Below are 19,630 nucleotides of genomic sequence, written 5' to 3' on the forward strand. Positions count from 1 at the left end.
TTTACACAGGCACGTCTAATATTTAATTCCTGTATTAGTAGGCTCACTGGGTGACAGGGAAAATGTCATGCTCTTCTTAATAGAATATTAAAATGGAACTTTTTCCTTTTTTTAAAAATTTATTTTATTTTATTTTATTTTATTTTTTTATTTATTGCTTAAAGTATTACAAAGGGTATTACATATGTGTCCATTTTATCCCCCCGCCCTAGACAGTCCCCTAGCCTCCCCTATCCCCCAATGTCTTATGTCCATTGGTTATGCTTATATGCATGCATACAAGTCCTTTAGTTGATCTCTTACCCTCCTACCTCCTGCCCTCCAACCCTCCCCAGCCTTCCCGCTGCAGTTTGACAATCTGTTTGAGGCAGCTCTGCCTCTGTATCTATTATTGTTCAAAAGTTTATAATGGTCTCTATTATCCATGAATGAGTGAGATCATGTGGTATTTTTCCTTCATTGACTGGCTTATTTCACTTAGCATAATGCTCTCCAGTTCCATCCATGCTGTTGCAAATGGTAAGAGTTCCTTCCTTTTTAAAGCAGCATAGTATTCCATCGTGTAGATGTACCACAGTTTTCTAATCCATTCATCTACTGATGGGCACTTAGGCTGTTTCCAGATCTTAGCTATGGTGAATTGTGCTGCTATGAACATAGGGGTGCATATATCCTTTCTGATTGGGGAACTTTTTCCTTAAGAGAAGACCTGGGATCCAGCCACAGTTTTGTCAAAGGATGTGAACAAATCCTTCTACTTTGTAGGAAGGAACAATCTAGACTTGCTTATGTATCTTTGAGTCTTGCAAGGTCTGTTTTTAATAAGATGTTTGAAAAGAAATTATTCCTTCTATGAACCCATTTTAAATACAGTACTCAAGAGCGAGATGGATGGCCTGATTTAAAGTTTTTGTATAGGGTAGTTATTTTATATTATTTTTATAATTTATTCTAGATGTTCTTCTGCATTTTTTGAGGAAGAAAGATCAGCATTAAAACAGAAACGGCAGAAAATCCGGCTCTTGCAACAAAGGAAAGTTGCAGATCTTTCACAATTCAAAGATCTCCCAGATGAGATTCCTCTGCCCCTGGTCATTGGAACCAAAGTTACAGGTTAGTAAAGACAAGCTTACCGATATTTTGACTTTTAATTTTTCTCCAAAATAAACTCCATTAGAGAAATGACTTTTAAATTTAGAAAGCTTAAATACAGTTCTACAGCAGTATACTGTAGAGATGACTGTTTCTTCATCTGTGAATTGTTTAAATTTCAAAATTTTAAATTATTTTTTTTCCCTTTTTTAAAGCAGACTTTTCTGTGTAGTTCATAAAAACCATTCTTCTTAGGATCCTTGGGTCTAGATATAGTCCATTTCTAATGGTTTAATAAGACTAAATTATTCACTAGGTAGTTTGCCCAAAATTTTGTAAGGGTATAAATTTTGTCCATTTGTAGATGTGATTCTGTATATTCTTCATTTATAACAGGGAGGGAAAGTACTGCGAAAACCAAGTTTAAAATTATCTTCAAGAATTTGGTAAACTAAAATCACAACTATGTAGTACAAGAAATAGCAAGGTGATAAGTGAGTGGGTGGGTTAGTAACTGAGAAATGTTTGGACTAATCAGGGGCTGTTTCTGGAGGGAAGGGAGCCTTAGCTTTTACTTTTTTAAAAATATATTTTATTAATTTTTTACAGAGAGGAAGGGAGAGAGATAGAGAGTTAGAAACATCAATGAGAGAGAAACATCAGTCAGCTTCCTCCTGCACACCCCCAATGGGAATGTGCCCACAACGAAGGTACATGCCCTTGACCGGAATCGAACCTGGGACCCTTCAGTCCGCAGGCCGACGCTCTATCCACTGAGCCAAACCGGTTAGGGCTCATTTATAGTTTTCTATCAAAAATTTTTTTGTTTCTCTAAACTGAAAATAAAATGCATAATTTTTTTGGAAACTATAACAGACAACAATACTGTTCTTTCTATGTTTCAAATTACATGCTTGGAGCAGTTTTGGATTTGACAGTTCTTTATATCTTCCAAACATAATGCCTTTTTGGTTCTTTTCTCAGCACGATTACGTGGTGTTCATGATGGTCTGTTCACTGGGCAGATAGATGCTGTGGATACTTGTAATGCTACTTACAGAGTCACTTTCGATAGGACAGGGCTGGGAACCCATACTATCCCTGACTATGAAGTTCTTGTGAGTATTTCATAATATATTTGTATGTTATGCATATTAAATATGTTATGTAGAATTTTCTTAGAGATTGTGCTGTATGATATCACCAAGATTTCAGGTCACTGAGGAAAAGATCCTTAGGGTTCCAAGCCCTGCCTCTGGGACCCCTGGGACAGAACTATACTTAAGCATTCCACATTGTTGAGAATCTGCCATTTCTCTATTTTTTTTTTTTTAAATATATTTATTGGTTTTTTACAGAGAGGAAGGGAGAGGGATAGTTAGAAACATCGATGAGAGAGAAACATCGATCAGCTGCCTCCTGCACACTCCCTACTGGGGATGTGCCTGCAACCAAGGTACATGCCCTTGACTGGAATCGAACCCGGGACCCTTCAGTCCGCAGGCTGATGCTCTATCCACTGAGCCAAACCGGTTAGGGCCATTTCTTTATTATACCTTAACCACATGGCACTTTAGTGAAACAGAACTCTTCACTTCTGACTCGAATAAGCTCTATAAACACTTTCGTTTCAGCTGTTTTGTTAGAGTGTAGTCCTCTTGCAGAGTGATTTTTAAAGTCTGAGGTAACATCTTTCACTTTAAGGTTTGTTCTCCTGTTTGTCCCCAGCACTGTACAGGGCAGGTGTTGGTCCCTCCCACGTCTTGCATGGTGACACTGAGACATTAGTCATTACAGACACTGTCAGTAATTTAGTCCAGGCTCTAGAGCTGGTTTCCTGATGGGCTGAGAGAGGAATTCAGGCCTTTTGAGTTTCTGATACAGTCCACTAAACTACTGGGCCGTTATTTCATGATCATACTTGATCTAGCCATGTCATGAAAATTATACACCTTTCTAATAAGTTAAAATAATTTTAAGGACTAATCTCTGCAATCTAACAAAGCTTTTAAAAAGTGAATAATGAACTTTAAAAAAAATTTTATTGATTGATTTGAGAGAGAAACAGTTTGTTGTTCCATTTATTTATACATTCATCAGTCATTTCTTATACGTGCCCTGACTAGAGATTGAACCTGCAACCTTGGTGTATTGGCACAACACTCTAATCAAGTGAGCTCTACCTGGCCAGGGCTCAATGATGAACTTTCTTTTTTTTAATCCTCAGCCAAGGATGTGCTTTTATTGATTTTTAGGGGGGGGGGGGGTTGATAGAGAAACATTGGTCAGCTGCCTCCCCTGTGCACCCCAACCAGGGATCAAACCTGCAACCTAAATATGTGCCCTGATCAGGAATCGAACCCATGACCTTTTGGTATGTGGGACGATGCTCAACCAACTGAGCCACACCAGCCAGGACAGTAATGAATTTTTTATAATAAAACTAGCGCCCCAGTGCACAAATTTGTGCACATTGAAAGAAAATTAATTAGAAGGTGGCTGGCAGGATGGTACTGGGCCAGGCGGGCCAGACACGCCCTGGAGCCAACCTCCCAAGGTCCCTCCCAGGCCGGTCGCACCTGGGGCAGCGCTGTGGCTCAAAGGGCGTCTACGGAGTGAGCAGGGTCCCTCCAGCAGGTGGGGTTCCTTGGCCTGGCCTGCGGGGATTGGGCCGAAACGGGCTCTCTGACATCCCCCAAGGGGTCCCGGATTTCGACAGGGCAGTTCTCAGGTAACGCACCCTGGAATTGGGCTCCCTCCTCTCTGGTTCCGGGGTGCGTCGCTCAAGAACCACCGCTGCTCAGTAACTGCAGCTTGTCAACTCGTTGAGCGTCTGCTCCCTGGTGGTCAGTGTGCATCATACCTAGCCGCCGGTCGGACAGTCGCTTAGCCTTTTAATATATATAGATTGTTTGCCTCTAAGCATCTTGGAAATTAAATTGTTAGCCTTTAGCCTCGCTTTTTAAAAATTTCTTTAATTTGACTTTTAAGGTTTATGGGCCTACAATTAAAAATCAAAATTTCTGCCCTAGCTGGTTTGGCTCTGTGGTTAGAGCAGTGGTTCTCAACCCGTGGGCCGCGACCCCTTTGGGGGTTGAACGACCCTTTCACAGGGGTCGCCTAAGACCATCAGAAAACACATATATGCCCTGACCGGTTTGGCTCAGTGGATAGAGCGTCAGCCTGCGGACTGAAGGGTCCCGGGTTCGATTCTGGTCAAGGGCATGTACCTTGGTTGCGGGCACATCCCCAGTAGGAGGTGTGCAGGAGGCAGCTGATTGATGTTTCTCTCTCATCAATGTTTTTAACTCTCTATCCCTCTCCCTTTCTCTCTGTAAAAAATCAATAAAAAATATATATATAAAAAAAGAAAAGAAAACACATATATAATTACATATTGTTTTTGTGATTAATCACTATGCTTTATGTTCAGTTTGTAACAATGAAAATACATCCTACATATCAGATATTTACATGATGATTCATAACAGTAGCAAAATTACAGTTATGAAGTAGCAACGAAAATAATTTCATGTTTGGGGGTCACCACAACATGAGGAACTGTATTAAAGGGTCGTGGCATTAGGAAGGTTGAGAACCACTGGGTTAGAGTATCGGCCTGTGGACTGAAGGGTTGCGGGTTCGATTCCAGTCAAGGGCATGTTCCTTGGTTGCAGGCTCAATCCCTGGCCCTTAGGCATGTATAGGATGTAACCTATCGATGTGTCTCTCTCACATCAATGTTTTTCTCTCTTACTCTCCCCCCCTCCCTTACACTTCTTTAAGAATCAGTGGATAAAATACTCTCAGGTGAGGATGAACAACAAAAACAAAATAAAAGAATCAAAATTTCTTTATCTCCTTAGTGTAAAAATAAAAGAATCTTCCTTTTCTGATACGTACTTTTTGAAAACTATGACTATTTACTGTGAGGGTTTCCTTATCCAACATAATTTGTAGAGAGGACAAATAAGAGAGAAAGAAAATTTGGACTAGATACAGAGCAAAGAACACCAGACATAAGTTTTTTCATTGAAGGATGAAATCTTTCAACCTTCCTTTCCAATATAGGAAAATGGTTTCTGCTTCATCAATGTAATTTCCTTTTTGAGAACACCTAACTAATTTTCTCTGGCCAGAAAGTTCACTTTAATTGCAGTAGGTAGCATTTAGATGGTCTTTTACACACAAGCAGCATCTTTGATCCTCTGTTTTGGTCTTTTGGTCTTTTTCTTAATTCTTCTTGTTTTGTGGGTTCACTTTCTTGGTAGTCTAGTATTTTCACACTCTGACTTAAGTTCTAGCCCTTTGATCTTTGTAGGATAATATAGTCTCTGGAAAACAGTATGAGCTAGTGTATATCAAGCAGAAATGTCATGTGTATGAGACTAAAATGATTGGCAAACTTCTACAAGTCTAGGACTTTTCTCGTTTCCCGTAGAGTAATGAGCCTCACGAGACAATGCCCATTGCTGCCTTTGGACAGAAACAGCGGCCTTCTCGGTTTTTTATGACTCCACCACGGTTGCATTACCCTCCTCTTCTCCCAGCACCCACTACGGTAACGTTTTTAAAATGTCATCAGTAATTTAAATGGTTATTATCAATGCGAATTATGTTTTATGAAATATACATCTATTACAGCAACCTCAGGAGGGACCCATATTATTTTGAGTTGTCAGATTTTAAATAAAATAGTAAACAGTTGCTTCAACTGGAAATATTTTTGTAGAGTTTTTAATACAATATTAAATATAAGAGAATTGACTCTTTATCTAAATATTAGTGGCCTGGTGCACGAATTCGTGCACATTGAAAGGAAATTAATTAGAAGAAATATTTTAATGTCGCTGTTCACCCTTTCTCTACACTAGAAGTGTCAACCAAATTCACAATGGACAATGACAGATGGAAACACACATGTGATTGGCGCCAGCGAGAGCTTTATATGTATCACGCATGTGCAAGTCAGCTTAGCCTTTTATAGATATAGAATAAAATTGCTTAATTTGACCTGCTTTCTGATTTAGCTAAACTTTTTCCAGCCCAGTGAAGCACCCCAACTTCTCTTTCAGATAATTGTCAGTAGCACAATTATATAATATATCAACATGAAGCAGATTATTATTGTAGATCACACAGGGAGAACTAAGGGTAAAATATTTAACTGCAACAGTGTTTGACTATATTCTGCACAGTGAGAAAACCTAGTCATTTTCAAATCGGGTCAAGTTTCTAAGATTTCTAAATCTCCGTTTTCTGGCTAATGAAAAGAAAGTAGGATTCCACCAAGTCTCCTATCTACCTATTCCAGGACTTCTGTGAGGATCAAATGAGATGAGGCACAGGAAAACAATTCACAAACATTTGATTAAAGTGTAAAATATTTCTACCAACGGCATACTTCAGAGATCTAGAACGAACTTTCCAAAAATTCATCTGGAATAAAAAAAGACCCCGAATAGCTGCAGCAATCCTGAAAAAGAACAAAGTAGGTGGGATCTCAATACCAGATATCAAGTTGTATTACAAAGCCACTGTTCTCAAAACTGCCTGGTACTGGCACAAGAATAGGCATATAGATCAATGGAATAGAATAGAGAGCCCAGAAATCGGCCCGAACCAATATGCTCAATTAATATTTGACAAAGGAGGCAAGAACATACAATGGAGCCAAGATAGTCTCTTCAATAAATGGTGTTGGGAAAATTGGACAGATATATGCAAGAAAATGAAACTAGACCACCAACTTACACCATACACAAAAATAAACTCAAAATGGATAAAGGACTTAAATGTACGACAGGAAACCATAAAAATTCTAGAAGAATCCAAAGGCAACAAAATCTCAGACATATGCCGAAGCAATTTCTTCACTGATACAGCTCCTAGGGCACTTGAAACTAAAGAAAAAATCAACAAATGGGACTACATCAAAATAAAAAGCTTCTGCACAGCAAAAGAAACCATCAACAAAACAACGAGAAAACCCACTGTGTGGGAAAACATATTTGCCAATGACATATCTGATAAGGGCCTAATCTCCAAAATTTATAGGGAACTCATACAACTTAACAAAAGGAAGATAAACAATCCAATCAAAAAATGGGCAAAGGACCTAAATAGACACCTTTCAAAAGAGGACATTCAGAAAGCCAAGAGACAGATGAAAACATGCTCAAAGTCACTAATCATCCGAGAGATGCAAATCAAAACAGCAATGAGGTACCACCTCACACCTGTCAGACTGGCTATCATCAACAAATCAACAAACGACAAGTGCTGGAGAGGATGTGGAGAAAAAGGAACACTTGTGCACTGCTGGTGGGAATGCAGACTGGTGCAGCCACTATGGAAGACAGTATGGAGTTTCCTTAAAAAACTGAAAATGGAACTCCCATTTGACCCTGTGATCCCACTTCTAGGAATATATCCCAAGAAACCAGAAACACCAATCAGAAAGGATATATGCACCCCTATGTTCATAGCAGCACAATTCACCATAGCTAAGATCTGGAAACAGCCTAAGTGCCCATCAGTAGATGAATGGATTAGAAAACTGTGGTACATCTACACGATGGAATACTATGCTGCTCTAAAAAGGAAGGAACTCTTACCATTTGCAACGTCATGGATGGAACTGGAGAGCATTATGCTAAGTGAAATAAGCCAGTCAATAAAGGAAAAGTACCACATGATCTCACTCATTCGTGGACAATAGAGACCATTATAAACTTTTGAACAATAATAGATACAGAGGCAGAGCTGCCTCAAACAGATTGTCAAACTGCAGCGGGAAGGCCGGGGAGGGTTGGGGGGCAGGAGGTAGGGGGGAAAACAAAAAAAAAAAATAAAAAAAAAAATAAAAAATAAAAAAATAAAGTGTAAAATATTTCTACCTGTGTTCCTGAAACTCCAAGGAGGCTAGTCACTAGGGAGAGGAAGTCAGGTGTTGCTACATGACGTCATTACCCGGCACCCACAGCGACCATTTCTGGGCTAGGCTGGGTTATGGGCTGCATTTTGCGCTATGGGGTGGGTCTTGGCAGCGTCAGCTGGGATTTGGTGGGCTTTTGCTCCAGGGTGGTGGCGGGGCCACTGTCTCACTTTGGGGGAAGCCGAGACTGCAGTGCCATTTCTCTGTGCGTGTCACAGCAGCTCCTGCATTGAGCATCTGCCCCCTGGTGGCCAGTTCATGTCATAGCAACTGGTCGGAAGGTGGGAAGGACATTAGCCTTTTTTATAGATAGATAAGATGCCTCCTTTTGAACAGGCAGTGGTTAAATGATTCCTTTTTATTTCCGTAGGATAATGATCCTTTATTAGGACAGTCACCTTGGAGAAGTAAGATTTCAGGCTCTGACACTGAAACATTGGGTGGTTTCCCAGTAGAATTCCTTATTCAAGTGGTAAGAATTTTTCTTAATATCTTGACTCTTAAAAAAAACCTCAAATGTCTTTTGTGTTATTGAAGTTGAAAGTTTTTCTAGGACCAAATATTTAAATTTTTTTTACCATTGTATTGGTTTTAAGAACTTCATTATTTCCATCAAAGCTTAAGAATAAAAATTTATAACAGCCATAAAAGACTTAGAGGTCTTTTTGTGGGGCTTTTATTTGGTTTGGTTCTTATTTTGTTATGTTAAGGATTCTCCCATTCTTGCCTGTCCTCTGTGAAACTTTTGAGTGGTTAGCTGTTAGTAACTTGTATAAGTATAAAGCTTTTATTTGGTTATCTCAATGCATCTTGCCAACTCAACAGTTATGATGTATTGGCTAGCTTTTTGGTTAAGAGGAACTTTCTTTCTGATACTAGAAATATCTATTCAACTAAGATCTAAGCCTAAATTGAAACAAGTATAGAATTATTATGTAGGACAGTTTTCCTAAATAGCCTCTTAAGAATGTAATGAGTCGTTTGTTTTGAAAATTAGGTTAAATGCATTATTTCCTTTGAGTCATAGTTTAATAATACTTAATTTGTTTCTTTTTTGCCTTTTTTCAAAAGAAAAACTACTTTGGCTTAGGATAGTCTTTATAAATAAGAAAGTTTGTATATATGTATATTATGTTATAAAGCAGTGTTACCTTAAAATTCAGTGTTACCTTTTGCAATTCATCGTTATCCTTAAATTACTGATGTTATTTCAAGGAAAAGTCTTGTCATTTGTGTGCATGTGTATAGCATTTTGTATTCCTCAATCATATGTTATTAAATTTCCTAATAATATAGAATTTTATTATGCCTTTGGCTTCAAAGGTAGAAAAGATATTTTTATATAAAAAGTTGAAATTGTGAAAAGAGCCAAAGCTTATGCTTTTCACAAATAGGATACTGTTCCCTTTTTTTTTTTTTTAAAGACATGCTTTCTTTAAATAGTAAAAGTATAAACAAAGCTAATATGTCATATTTAGAGAGAGAGAGAGAGAAAGAGAGATAGATATCAACCAGCAGAGGGAGCCAGAAACAGTACTACTGCACTGCTCCTAAAGTATTGATACTTTCATTAATGCTTAGATGTTTCGTTTCAGTGCTTAATTTTTTTAACTTCAAAATCTATGTCTAGCCCTAACCGGTTTGGCTCAGTGGATAGAGCGTCGGCCTGCAGACTCAAGGGTCCCAGGCTCGATTCCGGTCAAGGGCATGTACCTTGGTTCCGGGCACATCCCCAGTGGGGAGTGTGCAGGAGGCAGCTGATTGCTGTTTCTCTCTCATTGATGTTTCTAACTCTATCCCTCTCCCTTCCTCTCGGTAAAAAATCAATAAAATATATATTTAAAAAAAAATCTGTCTAAAACCTAGTTAAAACACTACTTTCATTAATATTTTAAGCTATCTGAGAAGTAAAAATAAGGTCCTTTTATGTATTTGTCTTGTAATATGTAAGGTTTTATGAAACTCAGGTTTACTCTTGTTAATATTAAACTTTGAAGTATATGAATGTTTTCTTTTATTTCTAATATTTTTTCCTATGGCAAAATAAACAACATTAAAATTTTTTACAAGTTTCATAATTCATAGTTTACAATGAATGTTCTTTTTGAGGGAACTTTTTATTCCTAGGGTTTGGGATTTGGAGGAATCTAAAAAGACTGATCCACTTTTATTTATTTATTATTTAAGATTTCTGTTTTGTTTTAGAGAAGAAGGGAGAGGGAGAAGGAGAGGAAGAGGGGGAGAGAGAGAGAGAGAGAGAGAGAGAGAGAGAGAGAGAGAGAGAGAGAGAGAGAAAACATCTGTATGAGAGCAGAACATCGATCGGTTGCTTTCTGTACTTGCCTGAATGGGGGTCAAACCCACAACTCAGGAATAGGCCCAGATGGGGAATCGAACTGGCAACCTTTTGGTGCACTGGGTAACACTCAGCCAACTGAGCTCTGGCTGGGCCTGATCTACTTTCTTTTTTTTTTTAAAATCTGTATTGTTCAGATTATTACAGTTGCTCCTCTTTTTCCCCCCATAGCTCCCCTCCACCTGGTTCCCACCCCACCACCTGCCCTTACCACCACCACCCCCACTGTCCTCATCCATAGGTGTACTATTTTTGTCCAGTCTTTTCCCGCAACCCTCGCACCCCCTTCCCCCCAAGAATTGTCAGTCCACTCCCTTTCTATGCCCCTGATTCTATTCTATTCACCAGTTTATTCTGTTCGTCAGATTTTTTATTCACTTGATTTTTAGATTCACTTATTGATAGATATGTATTTGCTATCACTTTGTTGTTCATAATTTTTATCTTTACCTTTTTCTTCTTCTTCCTCTTCTTAGAGAATACCCTTCAGCATTTCATATAATGCTGGTTTGGTGGTGATGAACTCCTTTAACTTTTTCTTGTCTGTGAAGCTCTTTATCTGACCTTCAATTCTAAGTGATAGCTTTGTTGGGTAGAGTAATTTTGCTTCTAGGGTCTTGCTATTCATCAGTTTAAATATTTCTTGCCACTCTCTTCTGGCCTGCATAGTTTCTGTTGAGAAATCAGCTGACAGTCATATGGGTACTCCCTTGAGGTAACTAACTGTTTTTCTCTTGCTGCTTCAATATCTCTCTTTGTCTTTTGCCCTTGGCATTTTAATTATGATGTGTCTTGGTGTGGTCCCTTTAGATTCCTTTTGTTTGGAGTTCTCTGCCCTTCCTGCACTTGTAAGTCTATTTCTTTCACCAGGTAGGGGAAGTTTTCTGTCATTATTTCTTCAAATAGGTTTTCAATATCTTTGAAATACCCCTATAATTTGGATGTTGGTGCGCTTAAAGTTGTCCCAGCAGCTCCTTGCACGATCTTCATATTTTTGGATTCTTTTTTCTTTTGCTTTTCCAGTTGGGTGTTTTTTGCTTCTTCATATATCAAATCCTTGACTTGATTCTTGGGATCCTCCAGTCTGCTGTTGGATCTCTGTATATTATTCTTTATTTCAGTCAGTGTATGCTTAATTTCTAATTGGCATACACTTTTTTATATTCTTGAGGGTCTCAGTATATTTCTCGGAGGTTTCTAGAAGACCCTTGCGTAACCTTATAACTGTGGTTTTGAACTCTATATCCAGTAGTTTGCTTTCCTCCATTTCTGTCATTTGTGACCTGTTTCTTTGTCTCTGCATTTTGGCTGCTTCCCTGTGTTGATAGAGTGGCTTTGTGTGTTAGGTGTCCTATAGGGCCCAGTGGCCCAGCCTCCCCAATTACCTGAGGTGAACACTCTAGGTGCACCCCTTTGTGGGCTGTATGCACAGTCTTGTAGTTAAGCCTTGATTGTTGTAGGTATCACTGGGAGGAATTGACCTCCAGGCCAATTGGCTGTAAGAACCTGTTATGTCTACAATGGGAGAACTGCTCTGCTGGAGACACCCTTATGGGGCAGGACTTGCTTCAGTGGGGCTTTGGCGCTCACTGAGTCTGCCCAGGTTTTTAGCCCGAGAAAGGCCAGGCAATTGGTATGCAAAAGCCACTGCTCACAGCTTGGGTGGGTTGTAAATTGGGTGGGGCGGGGTCTCAGGGAATCACCAGGGTGGAGCAAACAGCAATGGCTGCCAGTCTGCTCTGCCTCAGAGAGGTCCCGGATCTGTGTCCTGCGGCCCCATGCAGGAACAATGACCGCTGCAAGAACCTCTGCGAGAAAGCCACCCTCACGTTCCAGCCTGATGCCAGACAGTCCAGTTTCTTCTCATATGAGTCTGGGTCCCCAAATTCTCACCCAGAACTGGAGTTCAGAGCAGTCGGGAGCTTGTATCTCCCTCCCGATTGAAAAAAACAACAGCGTACCCAGCTGCCAGCCCCTTTCGCGTGAGCCTCCCTACCTCCAGACTTCCGCACCTCTGCACCTCCTACCAGACTCTGTGCTTTTTTCTTTCCTTCTAGTGGTAGAATTTCCACTCAGCCAGCTTCCCCTGGTTCTGGATGATATTTTTTTTGTCTTTTAGTTGTAGTTTTAATGTGTTTGTGCACGGCAGCAAATTCAGGTGTTTACCTAAGCCGCCATCTCGGTTGTCTCCCCTGATCTACTTTCTTATAGAGAACTCAGTTTTGAAAAGCATTGAAAGGAAACAAAGTGATTTTCTATCAAGAACAAATAAGCAATACAAAACAAACAAACAAAAAAGGGGAGAGAGACTGTGCCTTCATCCCATTTTTTTAAAATTAAATCTTTATTGTTCAGATTATTACAGTTCCTCTTTTTTCCCAGCCCATAGCTCTCCTCCACCCACTTCCCACCCCACCCTCTGCCCTTACCCCTCCCACTGTCCTCATCCATAGGTGTAAGATTTTTGTCCAGTCTCTTCCTGCACCCCCACACCCCTTTCCCCCCAAGAATTGTCAGTCCACTCCCTTTCTATGCCCCTGGTTCTATTATATTCACCAATTTACTCTGTTCATCAGATTTTTTTATTCACTTGATTTTTAGATTCACTTGTTGATAGATATGTATTTGCTGTTCATAATTTTTATCTTTACCTTTTTTTTCTTCCTCTTCTTAAAGGATACCTTTCAGCATTTCATATAATACTGGTTTGGTGGTGATGAACTCCTTTAGCTTTTTCTTGTCTGTGAAGCTCTTTACCTGACCTTCAATTCTGAATGATAGCTTTGCTGGATAAAGTAATCTTGGCTATAGGTTCTTGCTATTCATCACTTTGAATATTTCTTGCCACTCCCTTCTGGCCTGCATAGTTTCTGTTGAGAAATCAGCTGACAGTTGGGTATGCCCTTGTAGGTAACTGTTTTTCTCTTGATGCTTTTAAGAGTCTCTCTTTGTGTTTTGCCCTTGGCATTTTAATTATGATGTGTCTTGGTGTGGTCCTCTTTGGATTCCTTTTGTTTGGGGTTCTCTATGCTTCCTGGACTTGTAAGTCTATTTCTTTCACCAGGTAGGGGAAGTTTTCTGTCATTTCTTCAAATAGGTTTTCAATACCTTGCTCTCTCTCTTCTTCTGGAACCCCTATAATTCGGATGTTGGTGCGCTTGAAGTTGTCCCAGAGGCTCCTTACACTATCTTCGTATTTTTGGGTTCTTTTTTCTTTTTGCTTTTCTGGTTGGGTAATTTTTGCTTCTTCGTATTTCAAATCTTTGACTTGATTCTTGGGATCCTCCAGTCTGCTGTTGGATCTCTGTATATTATTCTTTATTTCAGTCAGTGTATGCTTAATTTCTAGTTGGTCTTTTTTCATATCCTTCAGGGTCTCACTAAATTTATCGGCGGTTTCTAGAAAATTCTTGAAAAACATAACCGTGGTTTTGAACTCTATATCCAATAGTTTGCTTTCCTCCATTTCTGTCATTTGTGACCTGTTTCTTTGTCTCTGCATTTTTTTGTTTCCCTGTGTTGGTAGAGTGGTTTTGTGTGCTAGGTGTCCTATAGGGCCCAGTGGCTCAGCCTCCCCAATTACCTGAGGTGGACACTCTTGGTGCACTCCTTTGTGGGCTTTGTGCACAGTCTTGTTGTAGTTAAGCCTTGATTGTTGTAGGTATCACTGGGAGGAATTGACCTCCAGGCCAATTGGCTGTGAGAATCAGCTGTGTCTACGGTGGGAGAACTTCTGAGCTGGAGACACCCTTATGGGGCAACACTTCCTTCAGTGGGGCTTTGGTGCTCACTGAGTCTGCCCCCTGAGTGTGTCCCTTATGGATCTGAGGAGTTGTAATCTGGATGGTCCCACTCTGACCACTGGGTACACTGGCTCTTGGATCTAAGGAGGTGCTAATTTAGCCTCTTCCTGAGGCTACCCAGCAGGAGCTACGGAGGGATCTGCAGATTCCCCTTCCTTGTTTGGGGTTTGGAGGTGCCAAGATGAGGCTCAGCTGTGAAGCAATGCAAGCTGCTGTGGGGCCTTGGGCCTTCTCTTGGAAGTTCTGGGTCTGTCTGGCCCAGCTGCAGTTTGTTAGGTAATTTTCAGATTGCAAAGGGCCAGGGCATTCATATGCAAAAGCCTCTGCCTCAGCTTGGGTGGGGCGGGGTCTCAGGTCATCAACAGGGCAGAGCAAGCAGCTATGGCTGATCCTCAGCCCTGCCCTAGGAGGCCCCGCACCTCAGTGTCCCGGTAATCACTGCAAGCACCTCTGAGGGAAAGCCGCCCTCAAGTTCCGAGTTCTGCCCGCTGCCAGACAGTCCAGTTTCTCCCCGTATGAGTCTGGGTCCCCAGAGACTTCCTGGAATTGGAGTTCAGAGCAGTCAGGGGCTTGAGACTCCCTCCTGATTAAAAAAGACAGCTGTGTCCTCAGTTGCCAGCCCTGCCGTGTGCACCTCCGTACCTCTGCACTTTACTCCGCACTGCACCTCCTCTGAGTCTCAGTGTGCTTTTCTCTTTCCTTCTAGTTGTAGAATTTCCACTCAGCCAGCCTTCCTGTAGTTCTGGATGATGTCCGTTTTGTCTTTTAGTTGTCCTTCATCCCATTTTTAATGCTTCTAACTTCCTAGGTCTGCATGAACAAGTGTGTAACATACCTCATTAGGCCCCTGCCAGCATGTAAGAACTTTTTATATCAAGCTCTGTCCAGTGTGTCTCAGTTGGTTGGATCTTCGTCCCATGCACCAAGAGTCATAGGTTTGATTCCTGGTCAGGACACATACCCAGGGTTCAATCCCTGGTTGGGGTGCATGCGGGAGGTATCCAAGTCTATGTTTCTCTCACATGGATATTTCTGTATCCCTCTCGCTCTCTAAAATAATTTGGAATTGTTTAATGTACTTCTTTGTACCCATCGTTGGCTGTAACAGCTATCAACAACTGCTGGCTAATATCAATCAATATATTAAAAAAACAAAGCAAAACTCCTGGCCCGTACTATTTCACCTTTACTCCCACTTTCTTCCTTTTGTGTTATTTGGATATCATTTATCTGTAAATATTTCCTTATGTGTTTCCAAAAGATAAGGGCTCTTTTTATAAAAAGAACCACAACTCTAATATTGTTACATCTAAAAAGTTAAAGTATCTTATTAGTATCAGATATCCAGTCAGCATTTAAATTTTTCAGTTGTCTCTTAAATGTTAGATGCTCTGTTTCCCCATACAATTTACTTTTCCATAGAGTGTCCCAGAGTCTGTTTTTTTAAATATATATGTCCTTTGAGGATATTTTTTTCATTCATTTTCAGAGAGTGGAAAGGAGGGGGGGAGAGAGAGAAACTTCAGTGTGAGAGGGAAACGTTGACTGGTTGCCTCCCCCGTGCACCCCACAAAGATGGGAACGCAACCGTTCCGTACATAGGCCAATGCTCTAACCACTGAGCCGCCGGCAGGGCTCCCACTGTGGATTTTGCTGACTGAATCCTTGTGGTATCATTCAGCATGATCTGTGTTTTGTGTTTCATGAAAATTGCTTATTGGATATAAAGTTTTGATTAGATTTGGGTTTTTTTATTTGGTTGGTTTACTTTTTTTATGTGCTTACTTCTGTAGGTAGTTATGTATTCTGATAAGAAACTCATGCTGCCCTAGCCGGTTTGGCTCAGTGGATAGAGCGTCAGCCTGCGGACTGAAGGGTCCCAGGTTCGATTCCGGCCTAGGGCACATGCCTGGGTTGCGGGCTCATTCCCCAGTAGGGGGTGTGCAAGAGGTAGCCAATCAATGATTCTCTCTCATCATTGATGTTTCTATCTCTCTCTCCTTCTCCCTTCCTCTCTGAAATCAATAAAGAATATATATATATATATATATATATATGAAACTCATGCTATTTTATCTCTTTTTAAATATAATGTTAGCTGGTACTATTAATCAGTACCCAGATCCACCATTCATTAGAATTGTAAATGGTGCTATTCTCGTTCTATTACTTCTTCACTTATTAGTTGAAAGAGTTCTATAAAGAAAGATTTCCCCTAATCTATTATTTGGTTACCTAATGGCATAGTTTACATAGGAAAGGCAGGATAAGTGCTTGATTTTCCTCTTTTCCCCATTTTATAAAATAATGCGTGTAGTCACTAGCATTCTTTAACAGTGGTTATTTTTTTAGAGTATTAATATGAACGCATGGATTTTAACATATTTGTGCTTTAATCCCTCGCAGTTACCGTTCTTGGTGGTTCACCAGTTGTCCCATTTTGGGCCAGTGAAAGCTTGTTCAGGTGGACTCTGTAGTCCTTTTGACGTGTCCTAGTTGCAATGGATTTTAAATAATATTTTTCTGTCAGCCAATCAGATTTATAAAATAAAACTAGAGGCCGGGTCAACAAAATTCGTGCAGGGGAGTTGGGGGTCCCTCAGCCCGGCCTGCGTCCTCTCACAATCCAGGACCCCTTGAGTAGGGTCCCTAGGCCTGGCCGGTGATCAGGGCCTATCGGGGCTTTCCTCCTCCTCCACCCCCGGCTGCTGGCAGCTGGCCCCACCTAGCCATCTGTGCAGCACTGTCCCCTCTTCTTCCTTGCCACCGGTCGCCTCCCTCTGTGGGTGACAGGCATGGGGTGTGATCATTTGGGTGGCCTGGGCTCCCTCTGTGGGGCGATCGCTGGCTGGCCCCACACACCTGCCTCAGTGTCGCTGGCCGGTGGCCTGGGCCTCCCTCTGTGGGGTGATGGATCGCGGGGCCCCCAGATCGATCGCCCCGCAGAGGGAGGCCCGCCCACCCAGCGGGGCTCCAGGATCAGTCACTGCACAGAGGGTGGCCTGGGCCTCTCTCTGTGGGGCAATCGTGGGGCAATGGCAGGGCCCCCCAACCAATTGCATCGCACCTGCCTTGGCGCCAGTGCATGTCATAGCTTGGTCGTTCAGAAGGTGGTCCGGGCAGTCGTTCAGTCGATTTGCATATTATGCTTTTATTATTATAGATGCCTGTGCTATATTTATATTGAAGCACTGAAATCTGCTCAAATATCTTAGTGAAAAATTGGAAATTTGAAGACTAACTGATACACTTAAAACATCTCTTATTTCTCTGTAGACCAAATTATCAAAAATTCTCATGATTAAAAAGGAACATATCAAGAAATTAAGGGAAATGAACACCGAGGCAGAAAAATTGGTAAGGATGTTTTTCATTCTTCTTTGCTTGTCTACTTTTGAAATAGTGGGAGCTTCTATAAGGAGTTTTTAAATATTTTATGGAAGAAAACTTTGAGATAAATGTTTATTTTTTAAAATATATTATTACTGATTTCAGAGAGGAAGGGAGAGGGAGAGAAACATCAGTGATGAGAGAGAATCATTGATCAGCTGCCTCCTGCACGCACCCCACTGGGGATTGAGCCCACAACCCAATCATGTGCCCTGACCTGGTTCATAGGTCGACGCTCAACCAATGAGCCACGCCAGCTGGGCGAGATAAATGTTATTTTTAAATATTCATTTGTTATCACTAAGAATTCCAAACTGGAGGAAAAATAAAATCCAAACTCTGATATATAAAAGAGACACATTGAATATAAAAGAACTCTCAAAGGATAAAAATGTAAATGAATGAAAAGATGTACAGTGCAAAGTTTTAAAATAACAGCAGAAGATCTTATAGCTATAGTAATAGCTGAGAGTAAAATTCAGGGCAATAGATATTACAGGACATAAAGAGGTTTCTTGCTAATGATAATGGTATAATTTAAAAATTAATAATTTGAAATTTATATGTACTTAATAATTCAGCCTCCAGATATATAAAGCAAAAATCGCCAAAACTCAAAGGAAAAAGACAGAGCCACTGCTGTAATGGGACAGTTTCCATAGCCTCTTAGTAACAAATAAAACAAGTAGTCAAAAAATCAATAAGGATATACAGATTTGATATACAGTTAACAAACTTGATTTTATTAACATAGGTACAATATTATACCTACCAACTACAGGATACTATTCTTTGGAAACACACATAGAATATTTACAAAAATTAATTATATCCTGGCCCTGAATCAAATTTCAGCAAATTTCAAGATGTTTAGAATTCTCCAGAATGTCCTCTGATCACAGTACAAATAAGCTTAGAAGTTAATAACAAAAGGATGCCAAGAAAAAAATGCTTGAAAAATTTTAAATGCAGCACTAAACTATTGATCAAATAATTAAGTTATGTTGGAGACTAAGAAAATGTTTGGAATTGAGGTGATCAACAAAGTCAAAAGTTGGTTCACATGGAATTTACAAAGAAAATCTGGGAAAGTCTCCTTGAATTTTGGAAAGCTCAAATGTTTATCTCATATTTTACCCAGCAGAAGCAAATGTTTAAACTTTCTGTTTGTAAAGTGAAAGGGGGAGGAAATTACTTTATATTATATTAAAACTAGTGGCCTGGTGCATGAAATTTGTGCACATTAAAAGGGAATTAATTAGAGGAAATACTTTAATATTGCTATTTATCCTTTGTCTATAATAGAAGTGGCAGAGATGAAAGAAAATTAGTAAAATGTATATTGAAAATATTCCTCCTGTTAGAGTCTGGGGCATGCCGCGGAACCCAGAGTCAAGTTCCCGCCCACCCGTGTGCACCTCAAAATTGCGTGAGACCCAGACCAGGCCGGCCCCACCCCCATTGGGCGAGATCCAGACCTGGCCGGCCCAACCCCTCATCAAGCCTCGCTGGGTGGGGTGCGCAGTCTCAAGTCCCCCAGCCTGGTGCCAGGGTAGGGGGCGTGGCCTGAGGTCCCCCGTCAAGCCCCGCCAGGCGGGGGTGGGGCAGGTGCAGCCTCAGGTCCCTGCTGATCACTTGTTACGGCTTGTTATGGGAACCCCGCTTCCGCTGTGGGCGCAGCCATCTTGTGTTACTGGAACCCTGCATCTGCTGTGGGCATAGCCATCTTGTTACAGTGTGACGGAGTGACAGTCAGTTTGCATAGTACTGCTTTATTATATAGGACATTTTAGTCACTTTCATGGAACAAGGACAAATTTCTCAATCATATACCTGAGAAGTTTTCTTACCAGGTTCATTCAGAGTTAAAGTTTGAGCTAACATTTCTTGGTTAAATTACATAGTATATTAAAGTCTGAAAGTTTGTCTAAGATTTTTAATTTCAATATGCCTTTTCTATTTCAGATTATTTAAATATTCAAAAAATACTCATCTAGATCATTCACATAGAAATTAATTGTGTGTGTGGAATTTATTAAAATAGATTTGAAT

The 19,630-nt window shown here is 40.5% G+C and overlaps 1 protein-coding gene across 12 annotated transcripts in view; it reads left to right on the plus strand.

Moving 5' to 3' along the window:
• The window catches only part of LIN9 (lin-9 DREAM MuvB core complex component), a 56,044-nt gene that overhangs the window by 23,589 nt on the left and 12,825 nt on the right, over positions 1–19,630 (plus strand). For all 12 annotated transcript variants that reach the window (XM_059677817.1, XM_059677821.1, XM_059677814.1 and 9 more), the window contains 5 exons: positions 956–1,113; positions 2,077–2,210; positions 5,534–5,653; positions 8,400–8,501; positions 17,465–17,545. In XM_059677817.1, coding sequence (XP_059533800.1) covers positions 956–1,113; positions 2,077–2,210; positions 5,534–5,653; positions 8,400–8,501; positions 17,465–17,545 — 595 coding nt within the window. The remainder of the gene's footprint in view (positions 1–955; positions 1,114–2,076; positions 2,211–5,533; positions 5,654–8,399; positions 8,502–17,464; positions 17,546–19,630) is intronic.

Source organism: Myotis daubentonii, chromosome 20 (assembly GCF_963259705.1).
Source record: "Myotis daubentonii chromosome 20, mMyoDau2.1, whole genome shotgun sequence".
In the NCBI taxonomy this organism is placed as follows: Eukaryota; Metazoa; Chordata; class Mammalia; order Chiroptera; family Vespertilionidae; genus Myotis; species Myotis daubentonii.